This window comes from Melospiza georgiana, chromosome 1 (assembly GCF_028018845.1).
Source record: "Melospiza georgiana isolate bMelGeo1 chromosome 1, bMelGeo1.pri, whole genome shotgun sequence".
In the NCBI taxonomy this organism is placed as follows: Eukaryota; Metazoa; Chordata; class Aves; order Passeriformes; family Passerellidae; genus Melospiza; species Melospiza georgiana.
In genome coordinates this window covers 49,886,184-49,912,888 of record NC_080430.1, presented here as the reverse complement: position 1 = coordinate 49,912,888, position 26,705 = coordinate 49,886,184, and the positions used below count along the sequence as shown (strand labels likewise).

Genomic DNA, 26,705 nt, shown 5'->3' with positions numbered 1-26,705 from the left:
TCATTCTCACTCGCCTCCCATAGGGAGTAACTGTAGTGTAATTCAACAGATTTATTTCCCAAAATTATTTTCTCTTTTATGATTGTTTCCAAAGGGACAATACTACATTCAGCATTTGAATTCCTTTGCTGAAAATGCAAACTTGTGAGCAGTTTAGGCCTGCATTCTCAATAGAATTTTTCCATGGGTATGTTTGTGACTTAAATGTTTAAACACGGACAGAAACCATTAAGAAAATGTAAGTGTTTCAGGATCCAGATGTTTGTTCTTTTTGCTCTGTGACTCAGACCGCAAATAATAAACACAACTCAATCTGTTCCAACCTTTATCTTCAAAAACAAACAAGCAAGCCAACTCAGGAAAATTTACATGATCAGCTCTCCTTTCAATTTACATTTATTATCCGAACTTCCTTGCTAAGACTTCATCTGAACATAATCTGTTACTCAAAATTCTTTAAAGCAAATGACATCCAAGTCTGAGACATCCACAATATTAATTTCCCATCCTGATTCTGCATGTAGCTTTTCTTCTCCTTCCTCTTTTTTAAAGCCCAAACCCAACCTTTAAGAATTACATTTCAATACTCAAATGACTGCAATGACCTATCTTCACAGGATATTAGAAGGAACATATAGAAACCCTGTCTGAAAGAACAGCAACTTATAACTGTCCTATTTTTTTCCAGATCTTTATGCTAATCCATTAGAGAAACCACCTCCAGCAGGAACATAAGGCATGACTACTCATTGCTTGAATTTAACTGAGCTAATATCTACTTATAATATAGGAAATGAAGGCAAAAAGCAATGCAGTGAATCTGATCAACTGGCTGCTGTGGAAATAATTTTCTTCCCAAATTCTTACATTCTGATGGGTTCACATAATATAAATAGATTCTATCTATTTTTTTTTTTTTTTACAAAGATAGCAACCCCATCTCTGCTGGAAACAAAACTAGTCATATCATAAGTAAAATATTCATTTAAATATATAGCATTGAGATTTTTAATACATGGGATATCTTCACTTAAAACATTTAAAGACTGCTTCAAAGCAAAATTGATGGACAAACTTCAGGTAAATATTTTCCTCCCCCCTACCTGGAGCAAAATTTTTCTGTCATATAGGGGATAAAGCATATCTTTTGGTTACACGTAAAAAAACTAGGTTTCATCCAGAATATATACTGTATGTTTCAATAACTTATATTTTCAGTATGAAATAGCATCTTCAAAAAGATGACAAGTAACAGTCATCTTGCAATGGTTCTCTGAAAATAAATATTACCTATACAAAATGCAGGAATAAAATACAGGGCTATTAAGCTTAGAATTCGTGCAATTTTTTGATGTGACTTTGTATCATTAAAATGTAAGAACTACAAGACTGCAAACTGAAAACTATTTTTAAATATTAAAAAAATAAAATGTAAATGATGTATCATATACAAATAAATGAAATAATAAGCAAAAAATCTGCCTAGATGAAGGAAACTCTTTCATAAAGATTCTATTAAATTTTTTAAAAATTTGTCTAATATACCTATATTCACAGCATGTTCTCAAATGCCAAGTCAGATTTAGTAACAAAACTATATAAAGAAACATCATTCGGATGCACAAAACATGAAGATAAATCTTTTTAACCAATGCTGTATGAATCACATTTATCATTTTTCTTATAGCATGTGATCAAATAAAACAGAAAAACCAGAATGTATACATTGCTAATCTTTTAAGTAATGTTATGTACATTTTATTGCCAGTATATGCACAATGGTAAGCATAGAACTATAAATACACAATGTAATTAAACAGTAGAAAACAACAAGGATGTTACACGTAACAAAGGAAAAAGGAGGAGATACTATTTTCTTCATGTAGCTGCTAAAAAGGGCTAGCAACGAGTTATGACAGTCTTGGATTTAAGTCTTTACATATATTTCTACAACTTTTCCTCCAAATAAATCTCTGCAATGGCATTGCTTCTTTAATAACCACATCTTAGCTCTTTCTATTGCATTCACTTCAAACTAAAGTAGAAACAACCTTTCATGTTAACTACAAGCATCTGACTTATTTTTTTATTCAGTTTTGTTTTTCAGGGTTCCTAGCAGGTAAAGTATGTAAGTAGTTTCTTATGATATTTGGCTGCAATGTTGAAGAATAGAGTTCTGAATACACATTAAGTGATAATTTGGAAAAAAAAATAAAGATTTTTCTCTAGATAGTTCTTCTACTGGGTGCTATATGCAGCAGCTCAGTCAAAATTAGTCACCCTGAAGAGGTAGAGAGAATTTCAGCCTAGCATAGATCATCATCCTTGGCACCACTATTTTCTCTCTTATCAGGATACACTTCCATCAACTAGACAAAATCACAGTCAAAGGGAAAATAATGCCAGGAAAAAAAGTTCCACTATTCCTGGGAAGGGCACTGTTTCATCCCATTTCTCACTTAATTAGCTTGCTGCTTATATAAAAGAAAAAAAGGATAAAAAAAGGAAAAAAAAAAAAGGAAAAGACAACATTTAGGGACACATTTACTTATCTTTGTTCTCTTTCCATTATCAACTTCATAAATACAAAGAACCATTATTCACAATATACTAACTCTTTTTCAAAAATGGAAAAACAAACCCTTGAAACATTTCCACACCTTAATCCAGATGGGTCTTGAGGATGCTATTCAAGAAAACCATGCAAATAATTTGGTGCAGCTTTTCCTACTCATCCAAAATATATATTTTTCTTTAAATTAACAGGTGGCGAGATCCATAGCGTTTGTGACTATTCCCCCCTCCCCCCGTTTAAATTCAATGCAGAAAAATCTCGGTGCTTTTCGGAAGGTAAGGAATAAATAGTTTTCTGCACTGTTGTCATGAGATCCCATGTGAGTTACAATACAAGACTACTTGTTCCAGCAATTAGGTTGAGAGGAAACATTCTAGTGATAAAGATAAATACATACTGAGCATGCTTGGGCAGAGCACTCCATTCTGAAGCATCCTGCTTGAAGAACGAAAGGTGACAAGGATGGTTCACGTCCATCAAGTGACCATGAACTCTGCTGCTCACCAGCAGGCTGCCACACTGCCACCAGCTCGGCAGTGCAGTGCTGCCCTGGCAGGGCTGGCTCCCACATTAAGAGGTACTGGTTGTACCAGTCCTCTGCTGCGCACACCAAATTCTTATTTATGCAACAAACATACAACCAATGAACAATATCACTGTGACAGGACTGGATCGATCCAGCTTTCTTTTTATAGGCATATTTCTCAATCTCCAGAATATCCCAAACAAGCTGTAAATAAGATGATGAACCACCAACACAGTGAACGAGTCTCACTGCAGTTCAGACTAGTTCAGCCTTGTTTCACATCACTTCTTGTTTCTAGCAAAGGACATGATGCTCAAACAAAACAGCAATAAAAAAGTAATGTTATCTGCAGCTGAAGAAAAGCAACAGAATTTATATTTTAACTTCTGAAGCTTAAAGCATACCTTTTTAATTAGCATTAAAAAAATCTTTTTTTTTAATACAGTAACACTGGCAAAAGTTAATGGGAAGACACAGAGGATTATGAACAGGGTAACTGATGGATAAGATTATTTAAAATTTTTATTCTGCTTTGATCAGCTGATGTTAATACTGTTTTTCCTTAGATTTGGAATAATTCTATTGCAACAGTCTCATGCAGGCTGAGGACAGCCATTGGTTAAAGGAAAAAAAACCAAAAACCAAAACCCCAAACAAAAGAAAAATAACAAAAGAAAGGGGGGGGAAAAAAAAACAAAACAAAACAAGAAAAAAGTTCCAGAAGTTGCATGTAAAGATTTTCCTTTCACTGAAGAGGGCCTTGCCCTTGCTTTAGGAGACCTGGTTAACTCTTGTCAGCTTCATTAGCTTTGTCCAGACATATCTGCTGCTGTATCCCCTGCTCCAGAGCCTGTTTGTGCACGTTTGATGTAAAGGTTCAATAATTTCATCTGCAAATTTAAGCCAGAAATTAATTCTGTTTAGTATTTGCAAGCTATACAGACTGACTACAGGAATGGTACAACAAAATAAGACATTAATCCTTTATCTTTTCCCTAAAAGCAAAATTATACTGTACACAGGTACTCAAAAGGAACATACATGACAATGAAAACATCAATCACAAGTAAAATTTGACACAAGGAAACTGCTCAAGCTTCTCTAAGGATACAAAGAATATTATATCTGGTAGCTAGATTAAGACAGATGGAGTATTTTCCTCCAATTATAATGCTTTTCTAAATATGGTAGTGGTTTGGGTTCCTTTATCTTTTAAGTTACTGCTGAGGTTTAAGACTCTAGTCAGAAATGCTAATGCTGGTATGTACTAAAGCTTCCACTATTGTCTAGAGTCACTTTAAATATGATCACTGCCAGAGACTATTTTAAAGATTGAACTGTCTTATTCACAGACACACAAAATTACTTGTCCTGTTTTACTCCCAAGGACAAAAAGATTCACAACTAACATATAGCTGTTTAGATGCAAAAAACTGCATGAAAAAGATGTCAATGAAGTCATAAATATCCTGAAACAAAAAGGACCAGAGACTGGTTCTTACTATTTCAAATTAGAGATGCTGTAAAGACTGGTAAAAGCAAAATTACAAGGAGGAAGAATAAATGGAACTGCTGTATGTAGCATGGACATACTATGTTCCTTGTTTTTCAATCACAACTTGCATGAAAACAAAGACAATAAACACCAGTAGGGAAAGCCTGCTGAATACAGCCATAATCACTGCCACCAGCATACAAGAAACTGACTGCATTAAAAAGTAGTAAGAAACACAGTTTAGTAATGATCTTTATGCAAAAGTTTGCACACTTGCATATAAAAAACCTGTGGACTCTCAGTTTGGAATATTTTACAGCAAAGCTGTATTAATACAATTGATATTCTCTTTCAACTTCTATACACTTCTTTGAAACTTTCTGGCAATGGCAACCAAAATGCAAACTCATAGATGCAATTATGAGCCAAGATTTCTTTGACCCATATCTTCTACTTACTTTACTGCCAGTGAGTTGACTGAGATGTGGTTTTAGTTCATCACCAATTACTGCATGAATGGCTACAAGGCAGAAAACGCATGCCTTACGAACGCTGCTCTCTGAGTTATCATAACCCTAGAAAGCAAGAAAATTAACCTTAATACCTTATCAGTTAATGATTAAAATCCCCAGAAAGCTATTTACTATAATAAATACATTGAAGTCTATGGGAAATTAAAGCCAGTGTAACCCAACAAAGCATTCCAACAAAAAACCAAACACACAAATACAGAGCATGCAGTTAAAAAGCAGGCTGCATATTAATAACCATTGATAATCATTTTCTAGGGTGAATTTAAAACCCACACAGTCCTGTTCATAAGTTACACTGAAAACAGAGCTGCTGCCATGCAACAGGTGAGCACATGAGAGAGCCTTTCTAGATTATACTTAAAGCAGAAGACCACTCCCAATTTGGAGCTTCCTGGCTCTGAATGAAGAACTCTCTTAACAGCTAGACTTTTGTTAACCCCCATCTCATTCTTCCGTGACTTTTGTTGTTTTTGCCATTTTACTATCACTCCATGCCTGGCTGTCTCACTCAGACTCCCTTCCCAGAGGGCCCCTTCTCTGACTCTATTTTCCTGCAGATGTATGACTGGATCACACTCATTAAAGGCAGAAATCTGCAGACTGCAGCTGCCAACTCTAAATAGTCTTGATCCATGAAGGAAATTAATGTATTTTGGCTCTTGATATGATAAAAAGGTGGTAAAAATTTCAGTTTTAAAGACCAAGGAAGAGAAAACTTGGATATTCTTCTAATTTTATTTAACTTCATAAAATTGCTTCTTTCCTCTTGCCTCCTAAAAGCTCCCATTGATGAAACCCTACAATTATACACAAATAAAACATGGACAATTTCACATCAAATTATGTAACTTGGAAAAAGGTACAAACAACAAAGAACTATCTTAGAACTGGAAGTATCTACCAAGCTTACCTATAAACAGGACTTTTTATCCTACTGAAATTTCCTGAGTCCTAATCATGGTTATAATTTAGCTCCCTGCTAATCAAAGAGATTGTTCCCACTATTGAAAGTATTTTGGGTCAAGGCAGCCATCAACTATCAGACAAGTGAAATCCTTTATAAGAACCAAGTGGTACTATTTTTTAAAAGTCTTTGCAACTCCTATGTATACAGTTTCTTTTTATTAGTCTGTTTTACTGCTTCTTTCTTCTTTCCTTACCTGTATTAGACCTGGCACAATCTCTGGTAAAAGCTGAGTAAGGGTTTCTTTAGATACTCTTTCTATAACTTTTGTCTGCATTTTGATTGCAGCCAGATTAATGGGGTAATCTGCAGTTTGGATAATTGGACAGAGAACTTTGATGCACTGATCTGGGCTAATGGAAGTGGCCAGCATGGAAGCAGCTTCTTCAGCAGATCTCACCACCTATTGAAAGATTGAAAGATAAAGACAGAAAAGTGATTTGTATAAGACTCTTACTCTGTGGTCTGTTTTCTCACAGTAATGGTCTTGAGCATAAAAATTTTCTATCAAGACCCCTGCAGTATTATAGAAATATAATAATATAGAAATATAAATATAATGTCCAGCCTTTGGACATTATTTTGTAAAACCACAATTCTTCCCAATTCTGTGGCTACTATGCCTTGGCAATACACGTACCAGTTTTTCAAATCTGCTTGTATAATAAGATCTAAAATTTCTGTAATCTGCATACCCTCCAACTACATATTGAAGTATCACCACCTTTGTAAACCTGTAATTTCTTGTGTTGTCATTTGTTATTGCTTGTTGAGTCAGAGAGAGATCACTGATAAAACATGCTTTCACATTAATTTCAAAGGTGTGTTTAATGACATGCCTAGATTGCTAATTGTAAAAGCCAACAGAGATGTTCTTCTTCCCCTATGATTTTGAGAGAAACTATGACAAAGGAGTACTTTAACCCTGAAGAATATGCAGAACAAGAATAATAAGGTAGGACTTCACCAGCTACACAAGCTCAAAATACAATAAGGGCACCACAGGGAAAATTAACATCTGATCTTCACATTGGTGCTGTGGTGGCATCTGCCATCTAACAAGGGGAAGCACTGTACACAATGAGTGGTACACAGTGGTGTACAAAAACCTTCAAAATTTTCTCTCCATCCTTTACTCTCTCACTCCTAGCACACAAAATGATGAGAGGGGAAAAAAGCACAGGAACAGAGAAGGAACAATAGGGAAATGACACTGTAATAAACGCAGCGTATGAAACAAATCCAGAGAGCAAGGGGAAAAGAGAAATGAGTATCAAATGAGTGATAAAGTCATGGGATGGGAGGAATTGCAGTCAACTTCAAAGCTTGAAACTCCACAGTAAATTCCACAAAGTGCCCTTGCATGGGGAAGATGGACTCATTTAGTATAAACGTGGATTCTTTCCACAGTATCAGTGACACTGATGTCAGAAGCTGAATATTGGGTTTGTTGTTGTATCTGTGTTTCCTGTATTTACATGCATTGTCCTTTATTGTGTATGCAGGCATCACAAGTAACTCTGAGCAAGGTTACATTTACCCTTCTCCTGAATCCCCTCACTATTCCTGGCACAAGCACCTCCCCCACTGACATATTCCTCTGCATTTTCCCTTAACACCATTCAAAGCCATGCTCTCAAATGGAGCAGAATGGAAAGGGGTGACAATTCCTTGTCTTGTTTAGCCTCATCTCTCAACCATGAATCTCATTTCAATCCAAAAGACTGTTTCACATCTCTAAGACACTTATATTTGGCTTAAGATGCCAAACAAGGAAAAAGCACCTCTCAGTTATTCCTTGAAGAGCCATGGTGACACGCTGTTGGTTACATGGTCCTGTGGGATGGCACCCAAGGCAATTGTTATTAGGGATGATATTAGCCATTCAGAACCTTTTAGAACTGCAGGTTTTTTTTTTCTTGCAAACCCATGTTTACTAATAACATCACTGTTATTAAACATATAATAATATGCTCATTATTAAAAAAATTACTTCCTCGGTAAGAAATTATTATTTCACATTTTCTGCACAGTTCTTTCATTTTGTAATAATTTTATGATAATATAACTTTAAACAAATAAAATAACTGATTACTGACCTCCTTATGAGGATCCTTATGTGCTTCTAAGGTCTTCATGATTGTGAGCTCTGCATAATTCTTAAACCTTGCTGGCTGGTTTCTTAGAATTTCTCTTAGAACTTTCAGTGCCAAAGCTCTAATTGCATGCTAAAGATTCAATATTAAAATAAATGAGTTATGCATCTTTAAACAGGCATATGCTTTTCACATTTGTTCAGCTGCTGGAAAAATCTTAAATAATGGAAAAAAAAATCTGATTATGCTTTGCACACATAAACAGGCTCAATCTAGTGTTAACAAATAAAAGTAGGAAAGAATCTCTTCAATCTCTTTTTTTTGCAGAAAATGCAGGTGACAGATCATAAACATATTACTAAATTTATTTTGACTTATCTATGCTACCCAGAAGTTGCAAACTCAAGGGCTGATAAAACCATCATGCAAATACATTATTTACTTTTTCTTTATACAATTATTTAAAAAATCACACACAAGTACTAGTGTCTTTTTGATCCTGAGCAATTTCAGAAACATGGCCTTTCTAGAGAACTAGTTCTCTACATTACATAGTTCTCTACATTTCTGTTACACAGAAAGAACTCAGTCCCTTCACAACAGTTATTACTGTATTTTAGAAACAAATATTTATATGCTTTGCCACACATGATGTTTTGAAATTCCAGATTCATTCAGGGGCTATAAATAGAAAAGCTTTGAATCTCTGTGCAAAAATGTTTCATTCAATCTAATATGTCAGATTCCACAAATAGGAATCCTGGAGAAAGTAAGTATCACTGATGCCCTTTTCACCATCAGAGGAATTGGACTTCATGGCATTTTTGTATTTTCACATTTTTTTATTTTTCCACCACTAACTGGAATTTGTGCCCTTTCTACAACTCATACAAATGTCAAAGGTACTGAAAGTAAGCCATGTACTTTGTTAACATTCTTAACTGGATGTTTCTGAATTTACCTCTTTATCTCCAAGTGTTTCAAGCAGCAGCAGAAGTATTGTTTTGAAGTGCTCATCCCAAACACCAAAAGACTCTTCCTGAGTTAACTTCATGAGCTCATACAGGGCAGCCTTTCTTTCTTCAACTCTCTCATTGTGGTTTGATAACTCTTTCAGAAGCTCTGCAACCAGATCAGAATGGTCCATGGGAGGCTCTGTCAAAAAGGAATGCACAAACAGTTACTGCAGATAACAATAACAGTGCCTGCTGTACAACTAAAGGATATATTCTAGAATGACTTGCTTGTTTTCGAGCATGCTTTTGTTTTTTCCCCCCCATGTGCCTGCAAGCACTGCAGTTTGGCCACTACATTTTCCGTGCAGCCAACACTGCTGAACAAGCTAACAATCCCTCCCAAATCCCTACCATGACACAGCAAAAGCTCCCTTGCAAGCTAGTCTGCTGCAGGAGTTTTTAGGCTTGCAGTACCCACTAAGTACTCTGCATCCTTTTATATCTGATCTATACAAGAAGGGCCATCTTTCCCATATGACCCTTCCATTCAAGATGAAAAAAAATATTTTCTCTGTTAGTATTACAGAATTGTTTAGACTTTTGTAAGCCAAGATTCCACAATGGCTAGGTTGCTAAAACAAGCAGGGGAAAAAAAAGTATAACAATAGTTTTTGGTACAAAAGAGCTGAAATAAAGGCAAACCAGGGCTAGTCCCATAGATCCCAAAACCAATTCATTTAGAGATGGCTCTGGATTTTAGTTTTTATTAGACAGGATTCCATTATAATGGAAAAACATATTATTAATACAGCCTGTATTTGTAAACACTGGACTGCAAACAGAGTGATCTGCAAACCATCAAGAAACTTAAATATGGTCTTAATGAAAACTTGAATACCAACTTGAGAATCTTTATTCAGCCTTTAAGAAAGGGAAGCATATAGCTTCCATCTTTGCACTGAAAGATTTGGATAAATTAACAGAAATATGCCATTTCCTAAGGTGAAAATTTGGAAGTTCTGGCATAGAATACAAATGCATTGCACCTTTCCTGAAATGACTGCATGTATTAACTGACACATGAAAAACATCCTCCATGACAAATTAATTATATCATACACTGAGAAACCACAGCCCTTGAACTTGAAAATGCTGTACAAAGCATTTGTACAAAGAAAACAGTAAATGCTGAGTACCACAGAATTAAATATCTTAATATCACACGTCAGCTACTGTAAAAATCATGCTGGTTTTGAATCCCACATTCCTATTTGCATTCTGTTCTGCATGAATAAACAGGAGCACCAGCACCTGAAATCAAACCACAAACACTTCTGCTGCCTCTGTATTAATGGATGATTAATGTTTGACTAAAGGGCAGACTGAAATTGCATTAGGTCAGTTATTATTTAAAGCAGATGAGTAGAATGGACAGTCATTTTTATGGAAGCAAGATCATTACTTTTACTGGCAGCACTTTTATACTTGTTCTACCAAACTGTAAGAATTATAGCATAGCAAATCCATTTTCAGGGAATGCATATTGACACTTCATTTGCAAAACTACTTATATCTGTTTAAATAAAACATTTTCATTGTATTGTCATCTTAGATGGATGGATGGAAGAATTAAAGAGAGGGGAAGGTAATAGCCATGTCCATGCAGGAGTAAGGGGAGGAAAAAGCTTCAGTGTGTATGGACTACATAACTGAAAAACATGAAGATAACCAAGAGGGACGTGCTTTTTCAGCTTGCCTTTTCCATTTCTTTGTATGACTTAGCACCCAGTATTTAATTTCCAAACATTCTCTAGGTAAGAATGGAGTAGCATAAAAGAAGTCACGTTCAAAATCTACTCTCAAAATTTATTTTTCAGAAAGGAAAGAAAACACAAATGAAGAGGAGCAGATATAGCTCCTTCATTTGAATGAATTAAAATATGCATTAGAGAGATAAATAATTGATGAAGAACAGCTCTTCTCAAACCAATCAAATATCCTTTTGACAGGACAAACAGTGTAGGGGTTAAAAGGGAACATGTAGGTATGTCCTGAATTTAGGAAAGATTTTCCTACTGCCACTCACAACATCCTACTATAAAAGCTATGCAAACATGATGGCCAAAAAAAAGCAAACAAAGCAAGTGCAAAATTTGATGAATCACTTGCAGGGTGACTGGATTATAAATGGCTTTCTATTAATCCAGGAGGATATGAGTGATGTCCTTGTTTAGATGTGTGCAGAGCCTGGCTCTGTTGGATGCATTTGTTAGTGCTATCAAAAAAATGTGGAGCCAACTTAAAAAATCTGCAGATGACATCACTTTAAGGAGCAATCACAAATGTTCTGAAGAACAGGGTAAGAACTGAAAATTGTCATGTTAAATCAAAGGAATGGTCTGGAAGAAAAAAGATGCCAAGTGTAATGTGAGACACAGAAGCAGAAATCCTAAGCCCATGTACAAAGAGGGAGGTAAAAAGGAAGATGTTTGAAAAGTGCAAGCCATGGAAGTAAGCTGAAATAAATAAGCTTCTTTGGAGAAGAACACTGTTTTTCAAACAGGGACTGTTTCCCTATGCTTCAGATAAAGAGTGTTTCCCTTGGGAAAAAATCAAAGTGCAAGTGGTTGGAAGATTTAGGTTGTTACTCTGAAGATCTTTTTACATAAGAGAAGCAAAACACTCAAATGTGAGTCATGTGAGGCACACTGTGGCATCTCCTCCACAGAAAATTTTCAACTGCCAGACAAACCATCTGTAAAATACACATTCCTGCCCCAGTGCTGTTGACAGGACTGTATGAGCAGCTAAGGTTCTCCCATCTAGCCTTGTATTTCTACATCTTTCTGTCAGTAATGCATGACAGGATAGCTGGGAATCCAGTACTAAAGTAATTTTGTGGCAGGAACAAGCAGCAATTCTGTGGAGTTTCCAAAAACTAATAACTAATGTCAAATTAGCCCTTCAGGTTTATGGGGAAGGTGTGTAACTCTCAACAGAGGAGTTGTATGCACAAGGTTTTTTGCCAAGTGTATCTTTTCTCTTGCAGACTTCTCACAAATAATCCCAGTGAAATTCTAAAAGTAACACACAAATAACAGAATGTACACGATACAGCTAAATACTATGGGTGAACAGCACAGGAATGAAAGCAAGTACTTCATCAAGACCCATTAAAGAGCAGACCTAAATAATGCATTGCACTACTCTTCCAACCAGAATAAACTCATACTAGATGGAGATGCTTAACTCCAGCCAGTTGTGAGTTGTTACAAACCTGGATCATGCTGGCACAGCACAGACTGCATCTGGTTTAATGCAATACCCAAAAATTAGTTGTCAGAAGGCAGGAGGCCTCTCCCATGTAAAACAAGGTCCCTTAATACAGAATCTCGAACATAACCTGGCTCTGTATGTGGATGGCAAAGCTATTTAATTATTAATATGCACATGACACGATTTGTAAAACTGTGATTTTCCCTCCATCTTTTTCAGAAGATAGTATCTGGCTGCACTACATGCTTCTTCATGATATATAAGAAAACCAAAGAAAAATGCACCATACTTGGATTTGGTTTTGATTTGATGCAAACTTAAAGCCAACTTATAGAAAGGTGGATAAAACATCATGTCAAAAAAGAACTGGTTTTTAACTGTTTCTGTAACACATCTTTTGCAGAATGACAAAAGCAAAACAGGTAGAAGGGAGATGATTGCTTTGTCCCTTGTTATTAACAAAGTGTTTACTTAAAAGCTTAATCTATAGCTGAACCAGTGAATACCAGATTATGAGAACCACTGACTATTTGTTAAAATAATGATAGTAGTGCTAATTTGGAACCTTCTTAAAATAGAGATAGAAAAAATTACCTAAAGATAAATGGAGAAATATCATAAAGAAGCTCTGGAAGCCTACAAAACAGCAACCCATTATCCTATATTTACATGGACTAGATGAACCACATTCCTGGCAAAAAGCTGGTTTGTTATGTTTCATTTAAAAATAATGTTTAGTCAATAGAAAATGCCAATGCCATGTTTCAAATATAAATATATTACTAATAAAATACTTAATCTTTCACCTAATTCCCCAAACCAGTTTGATCCAGTTTTACTTCCTTGCTGTAAACCTTTTCTCCACCCTCCTGCTTTAAATTTCAATCATAAAACAATCTGATAGGTAAATTTATACTGGCAATACTGATAAAGGAGGTGCTTCCAGAAGTACATAACATACTTCAGCATTTCCTTCATTTTTATCCTTAGTCTCTACAGCTACCAGGTAATCCAACAATGTAACTCAAAGAGATGACTAACAAATAAACTAATTTAAAATACAGCTTTTGTAAAAACCTCTCAAAGAAGTGATACGTATCTCCCTAACAATAACTTCAGGAACTGAACTCCAAGATAGAAAATCTCATAATTTTTCTTCTAGCACAGAATGTCATCTGAATCTTACCATCAGGAAACTGCTCTGCATCATCATCAAACATGGCTTCCTTCAAAGCAGATTTATTGAATGCACTGATCCCATCAGAATAATTGTATGGGTTGTACTCTCGTGAGCGTGGTGAGGCGTGGGGAGGCATGGTGTTGAGTAAGGACGTTTTGTTATCCAGCGCTGTCCGGCCCGTATCGCTCACACCACCTCCCGCTCGCATGTCCACCATTCCCGAAGCACTGCAAATCTGCACCACAGCAAGTGTCACAGGAGCATGTCAAACACTCTTACACCTTTCCATTAACTACAGCATTAATTCATTTATATAGCAAAAACTCACACATTTCAAAATGCTTAGAATTTTCAAACTAGCCTTCAAATAAGAAGTCTTATTTCCCTAAAAGTTGCTTTCCTTAAAAAAAAAAACAAAACAAAAACCAACCAACCAAACAAAAAAAAAAAAAACAAAAACAAACAAACCCAGAAAAAAGGTGTATGTTGTCCAAAAAAATCATAAACCAAAAATAGTTGTATTTTATCTTACAAGTCTGGTGCAAAGTGATTAAAAATGTGTTTAAGCATATATATATGTGGCAAGTTCAACAAATCTTACAGCCAAAGTTTAACAGAAACAGGAGTCTTAAATAGTGCATCTTAACATCCCACAGGTTGTGTACAAAATAAAATAAAATAAAACATTCAGAACAACATGTATTAGGATACAAACATCTCAGAAAAATAATTTCAGCTGTTTTGCAAGATCACTGATTTGCAAACTGTTAACATGTTAAAGACACAGACATTGCTATGTAAAATCAGCATTTACGTTTTCAAAATGCAGCTCAAGACTAGGAACATATTTTTCTAAAGCTCTTAAGTAATTTAGGAGACATGCCCAATTTAAGAATATAAACCTCCTGAAACAGATGCTTTCTTATCTGCAATCAATCAGGCACTAGCTTAGTTTGCTGATACCAACATGGACTGAGTGTAAATACTCACTGTGTCACCATCATCTTTTTTAGCATCTCGTTTTACAGGCTCATTCATATCTTCCTGACTGCGAAAACTGAAATTCTGAATGGCTTCAGTGACTCCACGAAGAGAGCTGTAAATATCTTCAGAATTCATGTTTTCAGTGTCATAGTCAAATGCACTGTGGGCCACGGAGAAGGACATAGGAAGTAAGATGGATTTATTTTGTGACCTGTACTTTTAAATCACATTAGCAGGAAACTACAGAGACTGAGGAAATATTACTAAGATGATAACTTTTCTTGAAATACATTAAGAAAGTTGTCTCTTCACAATCCAAAATTGTATTATGGTATGCCTTAGTGTACTACCATCGACACAGAAAGCACTGAAAAGTAGGTAAGGGAAAAGCTACATTAGGTAACAGCAACTGCCTGAAGAAAAACTTATTTTGCTCTGTTTTACTCTGCTGAATGTGAAAAAACTGGAATTTTTACACCATCCTCTTATTCTGAAAAAAGTGCTCAAGTAAGGAGCACTGATAAAACTCAACAGCAAGTTGACTGGTAAAAGCAAAATTACAAAGTTGTCCACTTTGCTGACAACATCATTACTGTAAAAAACACTTGTAAACTATTACTTCTTTAGTCTCCCCAGTTTTAAATCTGGCTTGATGACCCAGTTTGCTGCTTTTGGTTGGGACAGACTTAACTTTCCTCATAGTAGCTGGCTGGAGGACTATGCTTTGGATCTGTGCTGGAAATGGGGTTGTTACCATAGGGCTGTTCCAGCACCAGCTGAGCAGTGCTTACACAGAGCCAAGGCCTATTCTGCTCCTCACACAGCCCTGGCAGCGAGCAGCCCGGGGGTACACAAGGAGCTGGAAGGGGACATGGCTGGGACAGCTGACACCACTGACCAAAGGGATGTTTTACACCATATGGCATCACCATCTAAACATGTACCACTGAGGGAAGGAGGAAAGGAGGGATGTTCAGAGTCATGGCACTTCAGTTGCCAGGTCACTGCTACAAGTGATGGGGTCCTGCTCTCCTGGGGACAGCTGGACACCTGATCCCCCATAAGAGATGGCAAATTCATTGTTTGTTGCTTGCACATGTAGCTTTTGCTTTACCTAATTAATTGTCTTTAGCTCAACTTTTTCTCTTTTATATTCTGACTGTCCCCCATATCCCACCATGGGGATACTGAGTGGCTGTATGATGCTTAGTTGTTAACTGGGATTAAACCATGACATGAGATGACATATTTTAACACTTGTTAGAGAAGCACACTTGGGTTTGCTCTCCTGCTAATCAATTTGCATTCCAAGATGGACAGCCCTCTCCCACCTCAGGCCAGCATGTCAGATCCTTCTGGGAGGCTGAGCAGTCTCATTCTATGGAGGAAGAGGGATTATTTCTGAGCATCTGCCATTTTGTGCAAAATTTTGCCAATGCTTTCATTTCTGGGGTTACATTTTGGACAATGTGTTATAAGCCTTAGATGTGGCATTGTAATACCATATTACCTTGGTGACAAAGTGTTCTGTGATGTATTGGTTGGGGAAGTGAGAGGGCTTGACCAACTTGCTGGGGAGCGTGGAGTAGGTCTTGTTAAAGGACTTCCCATTGATCCCTGGAGGAGGAAAGGTGAGAAAAGATACTTAGTAGGACTAAAAGCTTCCCTTTTAACTTATTATATTTATTTTTTTTTCTGGTACCCAGAAACATTTAAAGAGCTTCAACTAAGTTCCTGGATTGTCTAACCCATTACCAGTAACTTCAATTGTGTGCAACTTTGAATTTAGAAAGTACAAGATGACTACTCTTAAGAAGCACATTCAAATCTATTAAGTCACTTGGAAGCAACATAGAAACTGTAACTGCAGAGGAAAAGGAAAAGAATAGAGAGCTACTAAGTAGGCTTTTACATAGTAACTTCAGAAAGAAGAGTAGCAGAAGTGGATACCTGACCACTGTTGCCTGTATTCCGGAGATGATTATGGAGAAGCTTTGTGGCTCCATCCTGAAATGTTTTTGGTAAAGCACCCAACAGCATTGTAAACTCTGGAGTGTTGAGTTCAAAAAGGGAAATCAGCACTGACTGTGCAGCCTACAAGAAGAAAACACAAACTCAAGACATTAATTAGAGTTTCAAAGTAACTATCAGCCAAATATGCCATAATGAGTGGTAATCACAAAATGTGACTTAAGTCTTGATCAAGCTTGAATAAAGATGTTAACAGATGTGAACAAAAGCAGTTCATATTTGCTGGCAAGTTGGAAGTTCTGATTTTGATAAATTCAGGCACACAACTACCATTGTAACAAGCAGTCTTTCAAAAAAGTGCTTTTCAAGCCTCCTAGCCCCACATCCTTACTGAAAAAAAATGAAGGAATTTGAAAAATGGCTTTCAGAGTTTGGGAAGTTGAATAAATTTAGAGAGAGAAATGAAACACTCCAGGCAGAAGCAAGCATGTGATCCTTTCTACTGAGTTCTGCAAGTGGTAAAAAATTACAGATGGTAACACACTTGCCTAAAAAAGGAACAGTTAGCATTGTAGAAATTCAAACAAACCCAACCAAACAAGATACCCTAATGTGGAATGAGACAGCAGTGATCACAGCACTTGATACTCCTCATAACTTACCCTACAGCCAAGCTAGTTAGTTAACCTTGCCTCTGCTTCCTTTAACCTTTCTAAAAGGTAGGCAAACATAATGGGCAATGGAATTTAGCTGACTACAAATTCTGAAAATGAAAACTGTGGAGTAGTTTGTACTGGATGTCACCTCCCATACTCTCAATTTAATCAGTTCATCTTTACTATCACATTCATCTTACAGCACGTTTTACACATGCTGGGTTTTTTTTAACCTGAATAAAAACATCAGTGTTCTCTACTGACAAAGCAACACAGTAAATTACACAACAGTTGGATTCCCCCTAGTACAGGAACTGTTGATTTAAAGAATTAAGTAATGTTTGTACAGTTTGATGAAGATTCACTGGATAGTATAACAAACCTGTCAACATAGTCACTAAACTAACAAGTGCAAATGAGAGCTGGAGGAAGTTCTCCAGAATGACTTCTTTGTAGCAGAAGACTGTGGTTGTAAGATTAACCAACTATGTGCAGTTTATACAGCTCACCCTCAAGGTCTGCCAGGCACTGGAGACAACCAGTGCCTCATGCTAGACAGAATGATAGGCAGCTTGCTTAACCACCAATACACTCCAAGCAAGTAGTTCAGAAAATTCTTTTAGACATTTATTTCCCTCCTTTTGCTTCCAGAGCAATGAACTGTAGCATTTTTTAATTAAAAGTGGAGAGCCAAGGTATGAGCACACATACCTGCACACATCTCAGTATTAAGTTAAACAACAAAAATCCTAGCATGCCAGATTGCCACAAATTATCTTGGCATACTCGTGACTGGTTGTTTTCTTTAACTTTAAATTTATTTCCTTGTCCCTTTGATAGCCTTCCCTTCAAATGATCACCCTGAATGTCCTCTGCAATCTGTCTGATGTTTCTCTTGTCCTTGTCATTTCTAATGGTCGGTTTTTTAATCTAAACTGATACAAAGCAAAACCAAGACAAATTTAGCATCTGAGCAGAGGTTTGGAAATCACCACCTTCTTTTTTCTGTCTGGTTAGCCAATCTCCACTCCTTAATACTGTGTCTATTTAAGCTGCTATTAAGAGAACACAATAGCCAGTCCAGGATTGTATCAGGACAAAAACTGATACCATCAAGTCTGCCCAAAACGAAGCTCTGTTTATAGTATCAAAACTGATACTGACTGCAGAAGGTTTTCAATGCAATTACCTATTTTCTCTCTTTCTTCCTTACCCAAGAAATCCTGCATTTTAGAGTATTTAGAGGTTTTTGTTCTCCCCAGCATAAGGTCTCTGCTGAGCTTTAAATTCACTCACGTAGAGATAATCTTTAAAAGAGTGAAATAAGGATTAGAAATACTTCTTTGGTTTTGCTTTCTTCTTAGAAATTTTCTAAGAATAGATTCAAACTTCTTCCAGAAGCATTCTAATCTTAGAAGAAATCTAAGTTTTGAAACAGAATTTTACTTTCCAGAAAGAAGTTCCATGTCACTGAACTATACTAAGAGTACCCAATGTGAGACTAATAAACTAGGAATTTTCATAATACTTAGCACTAGAACTGTTTTTGCTAAGGAAAAAACCCAAATCCATGAATTACACTGAAATTACTTAGAAAAAGCTTTTAATTTAAAGAAATTACACCAAATTCTATAAAGCTTATTACACCCAATAAAATTAAGAAGGGCGTGATAGCAGGTTGAGAAGACTGTTAAGAGACTTAAATATTTTAAACTATCAGAATAACTCTTTTGACTTCTTATTGGCAAAATTTTATTTCCAACTGTTACAGGATTTTTGCAGTTAGTTGCCTCAAAGAGCTGTGTTATGGAAAGAAAAATAAATTCTGAAAACTTACATAATTAAGGTGTTCCAGATGAATAAACTCTCTGGTAATTCTATGCATGATTCAGTTACTTATTGACATAAAAATGCTTATTAGGGTTATGAACCATCAGATAAGACAGCTTGGCACGTGTCTCAGTACTAAAACTTCACAGATTTAGAAGATAGTGCTGCTTCAATTCTCCTCCTGTTCTATGATCTTTTATATGTTACTAGAACATGATATCCAGGCAAGGAAAATCCATTGGATGTAATCTATTACTGTTTTCTCAAACTCATGAAGTTAGACAAGAAGTGAATGACTAAAACATTACTTCCAATACAAAAACTCTCTGGTGTTTTTTTAGTATGTATTACAAACATTCTAGATACCAAGAAGTCTTGTAAGTTATTTTTATTTTTGTTTTCTTCACATCACAATTTGTAAGATAGTCCCTACTATTCTTTCCTACATCCCTCCTAAACAAAGGAAGTTACTCTTTCCAGAAATGATGAAGCTGCCAAAACTCAAACCTAATTGAAAGTAGCAAAACAAATCACAACAAATTAATTGTTGCTTCTTTTCAAACTGCAGAAATAGACAGAAAAAGAGAAGAGTTAGCTCTCCTTGTCATAAACACTTGCACTGAGGAACAATAAAAGGTACAACATTTTTGAAGTGTTTACATGCTGGAAATGGCAGCTACACAGCATGACCTGTAACCATCAGAACAACCAAACTGTTCCATCAAACCGCAAATAAAATAAGAGTTTTTTGCTTTCTACTGCACTAATTTGAAGTGCTGTTCAGAAACTCTTTCCAAAGACAGCACTAGTACATTTCTTATGGTTATTTATCCCTGCCGTATCTATGTAGCTCACAGATGTTAATTTTCACTTTACATCAGTATGTGGAAAAGGGAGGTTGGCACTCAAAGCGCAGCATTACAAGAATAAGCCTATGACAATAAGTCTATAACCTCATCAAAGCACTTTCTTTGTCCAAGGTTCAACAGCTATCTACCTACCTGTTGATAAAAATAAAGGACTCTAGAAAAGCCAACAGAGATTAGACTGAGTTTGCTACCAAATTTACCTCTCACTCCTCCTACAAATGTGCTATTCAGTATCACAGGGGGTCATCTCCGATGTAATATTAAAACTACCAAAAATGGCCATTAAAGAGATTTTAGTACTAGACAGTACTTGCAATGAAGAATGATAAATTATGAAACAGAATCTCAACATACTAACATATATAAAAGCACAACTGTAATGGAGAGTCTCAAGATGTTAATTTAAAATTTTTTACTTCAATATTCTTAATTACCTGGAATGTTTTGCAATTCTAAGGACACATTAACAAACATACCTTTCTAACATCTGAGCTTTTAGGTTCTGTGGTCCAGGTGATGATTCGAGACACTGCTAACCTAGTTTCACTTGAATTTACAAAATCTCCTGGGTCCATCTGCTGCGCAAGAGTTTCGATATATTTTAGGATTGCAACTTTGACCTGCAAAGAGAAACAGAGTCAGGTGGACAATAACAATGGTGGGCTGCAAGAACAACTGAGCTCACAGAGTGTTCATTCCCTAAAATAAAGATTTTTTTTTCCAATTAAACTACACATTTTCAACATTAATGGTTTTTTTTCCAATAAAACAATCTACAAATGGATTTAACATTTGAAGAAGAAAGTTATTCCACAGACATTCAGATACTCATAGAAAGCTTACATTTCACTGATAGCAACTAAAAGACATAAATCATTGCATATGCAGAAGCTTATATTTAAAAAAAAAGAAATGAAGAAAAGATTAATTCAGAATTACTAAGAAAGTTTTTCAAGTGCTAAAATGAAAAATGAACATCATCTGATGAACCAGTGATCACTTCTTACTAGCTCCTACCAAGTAGTTAACACTCAGTGCTTTTTTCATAAAACATCAGATTGAGCAGTCACAGTCTCTGGAAATAAGCCACAGGAATCTTCCCACTAAATACTAAAAAATGTATGGAATAGCATTTCTAGCAAAGACTTAGATGGGTAACATACACACTTTGTTTGAATATATTCAGATAACAGAGACATGGATTTACCAGGAGGACAGAAAACCTCCTGAGCTCCCTTATTTATCTGATCATTCTCTTACTCCACAAACTTGTTTTACTCCTTATGCAGATTCCCTGCTTTGTACATCCCAGGCTGCAGCCCCTCTCTGCTTTCTCTGTGCACCACTGCACAGCTTTTGGGCAAAGGTCTATTACACCTGTGCATGTCTAAAATATTTACTTCCTCAGCTCCTACTACCTCAGAAATTTGTCACCCAATCTGTCAATGAATGTTCTGGACATTTATTTAGACCATCTATCAGCTGCTTTTATTTCCACTAGTAATTACAGTGAACCAAAAATACCTACCAGGAGGGAGAGACTTATATCCATCATAACCAGACAGAAAAAGAGTTCTGGGTGTATTTCTGGTTGTTCATGGATTGTAGTACAACTGCTCTGTGCAAAGCTATTTAGAAATTTCTCTTGGTCATGAAACTTGCAAGTGATTAAAAACTCAAGATACACTGGTACACACAATGAGGATTAATAATGAATATTTCATTTCCAAAGCAGCTGTTAAAGCTCAACTTCTCTGAAATTAGACCAAGCAGCAGCTGAAGGCTTTCATCTTATGCAGATCAGTATCTACAAACGCACTATTTGCTAGCTATTTTCCAAGGAAAAAGACAAGCCATGAACATCTCTGCAGCAAAAAACCTTAGGCCACATGGCTTTCCAAATTCAAAGCAATAGTTGACATTTCTAGATTACACAGGGAAACCATTGTGACACCACTACATTTGACTGTTGAGGCTTTAAATAAATCTGATGTAAGACTTAAAGGTTGCTGTTAAGGACTGTAACACTTAGAACACCCAGAGGTATTTCTCCCAATGAAGAGACTCTGAAGTATTGTATGTGAGAGAGCAGGATTATTTAGTGTCTGAAGAATGCTTCCTGAGGAACTTGCACAGACTTCGGCAAAAATGGAGGCTCTTGGACAAAACAGCACTGAATAGAAAATGAATGGAGGGAGTTCTTACTAACAGAGCTTTTCACAGTGAGACAGATTCCCAAAGCTAAACCTGACAGCTATTTCAAAAAAAAGCATTTTTTACTTATTCTGTGGTCAGTATTATTACAGATTAAAAACCCCATGCTGAAGTAAAACTCCATAAGAGCAGCAAATCTACTTTAGAAGTATCTTTGCCAATATCTCCAGTAACTACGTACTGAAATTTAGCTGAAATTTAGAAATAAAAAGGCTAATATCTTCAACAATCCTTTTAATCTTTCTGAGAGAAAAATTTTTGGACTGCAATGAAAGCATCTCCAGAATTCTTACAATGAGTATTTGCTGTTAAGTTGAAACCACTCTCTAGGAAGCTGTTCAATACTGTCACTTTCAGACTGCCCAGGTGTCTATCTCCAACTTAGTGAATACTTAGGAGTGATTGTCTGTGTCCTTATATAACCAAATGACTAAAATATACACTAAAGATAAATTGTGAATCTCTGTTAATTAGGTGTTTTTTAATCTAGAAATTTTAATGCTGACTTAGGTTAAAAAAAAATCTTCTGATCAACTGTGGCAAATACCTTTGTCAACAAATCAGCACCTTCAAGATAAAGAAGGATTTAGAAACTTGAACTTTGGTCACAATGCTCAAATCAAGTCCTCACTGAGGCTGAGTTGATATGAAACACAAGAAAAATGAAGTGATGATTGGAAGTGTATTTCAGGACAATATTCATCCTTTGGAAACTGTATGTTTTGCCCCTGCAAAAATAAGCTAAAGAGATTATATCCCACCTAGAACATTTGACTCCTACGCTCATCCAAACATTTGACCAAACCAGACACATACATCTGGCACCTCTAAACTGTGTCTCAGTAACTCACCACACCTAAGTGTAAAATGATTGCAGAAGCATGACAGATATAGCACAGTTCACTAAGCTGCATCTTTCAAGAATTAGGTCAGTAGAATTCTATCATCTCTATGGTTGGCCCTCTTACTGCCCAGCTATCCAAATCCATCCCTGTGGTCCCTCTTAAAGTTCAAGCTTTACTGCCTGAGACTTAGCTGTCTTTTTAAGTGTAGAGAATGACAATGACAGTTTACTCCAAAGGATGATGATTATTTATTACTATCAAGTGAAAACCAGACAAAAAAGTAATTTGTAGAAGGGAATTGTTACACAGCTCAAATTTCTGATCTACCATCCTCCTATCTGACCATCTTTGGGGATGCTGAAAATCCCTTCTCTGACTTTTTCCTGTCACAGCGCATGCTGTTTCTCAATATTCCTAGAAGAAAAGCAATGAGATAATAGTTTATCAAAGAATAAAAGCTCAAGACTTCAAGAATTGGAGTAGTCCTCTAGGATTATCAATTATTCAGTGGGCTTTGACCACACCAATTATTCAACTGGTTATATCAATTATTATATCTGGGTGCACTGAAGACGGGATTTAGGCAAAATACTCAATAATGGATATTAAATAGTTACTTCTGATCTGTGGGTAATAAATAACTTTACTGTCTGAATCTTGAAGTTGTAGTTACCATATAAAAAGGAAGTAAGGGGCAGATTCCACTTTCTTCTGGAAAAAGAAAGCTTACCTTTTCTTAAACAGTTACATCATTTACTGTCTCAAAAATTCATTCTAAATACTCTTGATTTTGCTTCAAACTATACTATAGAACTATAGGTTCTTCTATGGAGATAACTTTTACCAGCATCTTGATTTCAGAATTCCCTCTCAAAATTATTTTCAGAATGTCTTCCCATCAAGTGTTTCATATTTCTGAATTCCTTCTGGACCACTTAGGGAATAATCTTGAACTCAGTCCCAAATTAGCCTAGTAGGAGTCCATGTCTTGTTCCAAATCTACACTCTCAGCTTTGAAATGTGCTTGATGCACCTTTAACAGCTACACACTACTGTATGGAAAAAGGAATATCTCAACCATCAAATTCACTTTCCTAGGGAGGAAAACCAAGCAGAATAAAACCAATCTCAATTTGTTCCAAGGATTCATTTAAACAACAAACTGATTTTTACTACCTCATTTGCTGTCTTCAATAAATGACAGCAGTCCCTTTTTAACACAGCTCTACGAAGCAACAGTGGTCAACGTATCAACTGTCCTCAAAAGCTTAAAAATATAAGTTTTACTGTATTGTAGACAAAATAGGCATATTCATGTGACTTCAGGTTCAACATAACTCTGGAAAAGTCATACTCTTGTGCAGTATCAAACGGAGTAAAAATATTTCGTGCAGGATAGAGCAGAAGATGCCAGTTATCATATGCTTGTTATTTCCCCATTCTCATAACTTATAAATCTTCTTAGGATTTGATGCATTTGTTCTAAAATGAACACTCTTTGGAACTGCAAATGTACTACAGAACACATTTTTACTTTTCAGATATGCTGGAAGGTCTACAGACTACAGATTCTTAGATAAAAATGTGTGTAATTATAAAGCTACACACTGCTTTCAGAGGAGTGTATCACAGAAATAGCTGATTTTAAATATAGTAACTCAAGTTCACATTAATATTAGAATAATTTAAAATAACTCAAGGCCTATCAGGCTGAACACAGGAAAAAATATATATGAACTAGGGAAAAAAGTATGGGAAATCACAAACATAAAATTAGGAAAGACTTGATAGAGTGAGTTTGCATAACCAGCTTGATGTTAGGCAGCCACATTTTTGTTGCTCATTTTTACTGTACTGTGTTTTTATTAGATCTCTCTTGCAGCAAACATTTTCATACTAGTGTCATGTTTAAAACTGAGCATCTGCATGCTTCAAGTTTCTCGCAAAGGTTAGTAGCAGCATACAATGCATTCAAATACAAATTATTGGTAACACTGTAAGAGTTTCACATAGGGTTAAGAAAAAAGACAGTAATTCAGACAAAAACCTTTGAGCTCCAAAAAGAGCGAAGCTGGTCCTGCAGTGCTGGCTTGACTGTCTGAAAGTTTATAAAAACAAAATCCACTAATTGAAAACCTTTTCTTTTTCTTTGTTTTTACACAAAACAAAAATAACAATCCAAATTAAAAAATTAAGACAAGCAAATTTCTATTCATGATAATTTCTGTCTGCAAAGCAAGCCTAATAAGTCTTACCTTCAGACTAGGTGTTTGGGTCTGGTCAACAGTAAATCTCATTAAAATACTGAACTGGAGGTCATTTGGAAAAGATTCCCTGTAAACAAACAAAATAATGTTAAGTTACATTAAATTTTCTTTTAAGAACTGTTGAGAGGCACCAAATAAGCTCTCACCCTTCTTAGTAAGGGTGCTACCAGCTAAACTGCTGCCAGTTGCCACTGTATCTGATTATTACACTGTATTACATCCTTACCTAGCATGTAAAGCATAAGATTTAAGGAATTCCTGCTATGAAGCAATTACAGCTAGAACAGATAATGCTAGTACTGAGGAATGATATAATAATGATATGCTAGAATTCTGATTCTAAATCAGGCTATTAGTGAAGTCTGGTGAGAAGGAAGACAGAAAGCAAATCCATTATTATCATAACTCCTAAAAAGTTAATGCTGATGCAGAGATGAATATTCCAGTGAAACTTTCACAGCAAAATAAAGAAGTGCAAACACAATTTCTACATCACTGAATACAAGGTGAGACAACAAACATACATGGTTCAAGTGCACATTTTGCAATCAGGTAAGTGGTATCATATTAATTGTTCAGCACTGAGGACTCGAACCCTTTCAATTAGGAGTCATTTCACGAAACCAAAATGCTGAAGCAATAAGGTTTATTTAAGTTTCAAGATCTCTATAAGCTGTGCATTTTTCCAGAAATCAAACAGCACACACACACACAAAATAAAAGCAGCAAAACCCTTGAAAATAGCTAACAAATTTGTTACTATTACTTTTTAAAGTGCTCATTACCTTGTGACATCAAGTGCCTTCTGAACTTTTGCTTGTACAGACCCAAGCAAATCAGCACCCATTTTTTTCAACAGCTGTGTCAGCAGTACAAACAGCCAGTCCTGCAGATCTTCTTTATGGACCTGGATGAAGTCGACCAGGGTCTCCAAAAACATACTGAACACCTACAAGGCAGAAGAAGATGGAAAGAGGGTAGGATGGGGCAAAAGAGGAAGCGACACTGACGTATGCCGAACTTACAAACGAAGAAAGCAGTAAGGGAATCAGAGGCAGAGAAAGGCAGTGTTTTGCAGCCAAGCGGGAAAAAAAGAAAAAAAGGAAGGAAAAGAAAGAAATCTGCCTTGCTTTTTCATCAGATTTTGATATAACAGTACTTTGGAAATGTTAGCTGACTTCTGTAGAAGTTTGACAATTAGGTATTCCATGCAGTTTCGTCAAGAAAAGGAATGCTTACTGTGATGGCTGGCGCAACCTCAATTTTTCCAGTAAAACTTTATTTTTTACCCTCTCAAGCTCTATCATTAAGTTTATTTGTCATATGCTCAAAGACTACAAAACCACTTTCTTTTCAAAACCAAAAAAGCTGCTAGTTCTTTAGCAAAACATTAATTTTAAATATCTGCATTATTAATTACTGCAAAATGAGGACAGTTGTCCCTTTCCTTTACAGATAATGTATATAG

At 36.0% G+C, this 26,705-nt stretch overlaps 1 protein-coding gene across 20 annotated transcripts in view; it reads right to left on the bottom strand.

The window, feature by feature from the left end:
* Positions 1–312: 312 nt before the first annotated feature.
* The window catches only part of CLASP2 (cytoplasmic linker associated protein 2), a 146,914-nt gene continuing 120,521 nt past the window's right edge, over positions 313–26,705 (bottom strand). For all 20 annotated transcript variants that reach the window (XM_058021685.1, XM_058021696.1, XM_058021718.1 and 17 more), the window contains 12 exons: positions 26,023–26,186; positions 25,226–25,304; positions 20,388–20,531; positions 16,536–16,679; positions 16,096–16,202; positions 14,592–14,745; positions 13,608–13,836; positions 9,151–9,344; positions 8,193–8,321; positions 6,290–6,496; positions 5,055–5,171; positions 313–3,991 (listed from right to left, as the gene is read on the bottom strand). In XM_058021685.1, coding sequence (XP_057877668.1) covers positions 3,905–3,991; positions 5,055–5,171; positions 6,290–6,496; positions 8,193–8,321; positions 9,151–9,344; positions 13,608–13,836; positions 14,592–14,745; positions 16,096–16,202; positions 16,536–16,679; positions 20,388–20,531; positions 25,226–25,304; positions 26,023–26,186 — 1,755 coding nt within the window. In that variant the 3' untranslated portion in view covers positions 313–3,904. The remainder of the gene's footprint in view (positions 3,992–5,054; positions 5,172–6,289; positions 6,497–8,192; positions 8,322–9,150; positions 9,345–13,607; positions 13,837–14,591; positions 14,746–16,095; positions 16,203–16,535; positions 16,680–20,387; positions 20,532–25,225; positions 25,305–26,022; positions 26,187–26,705) is intronic.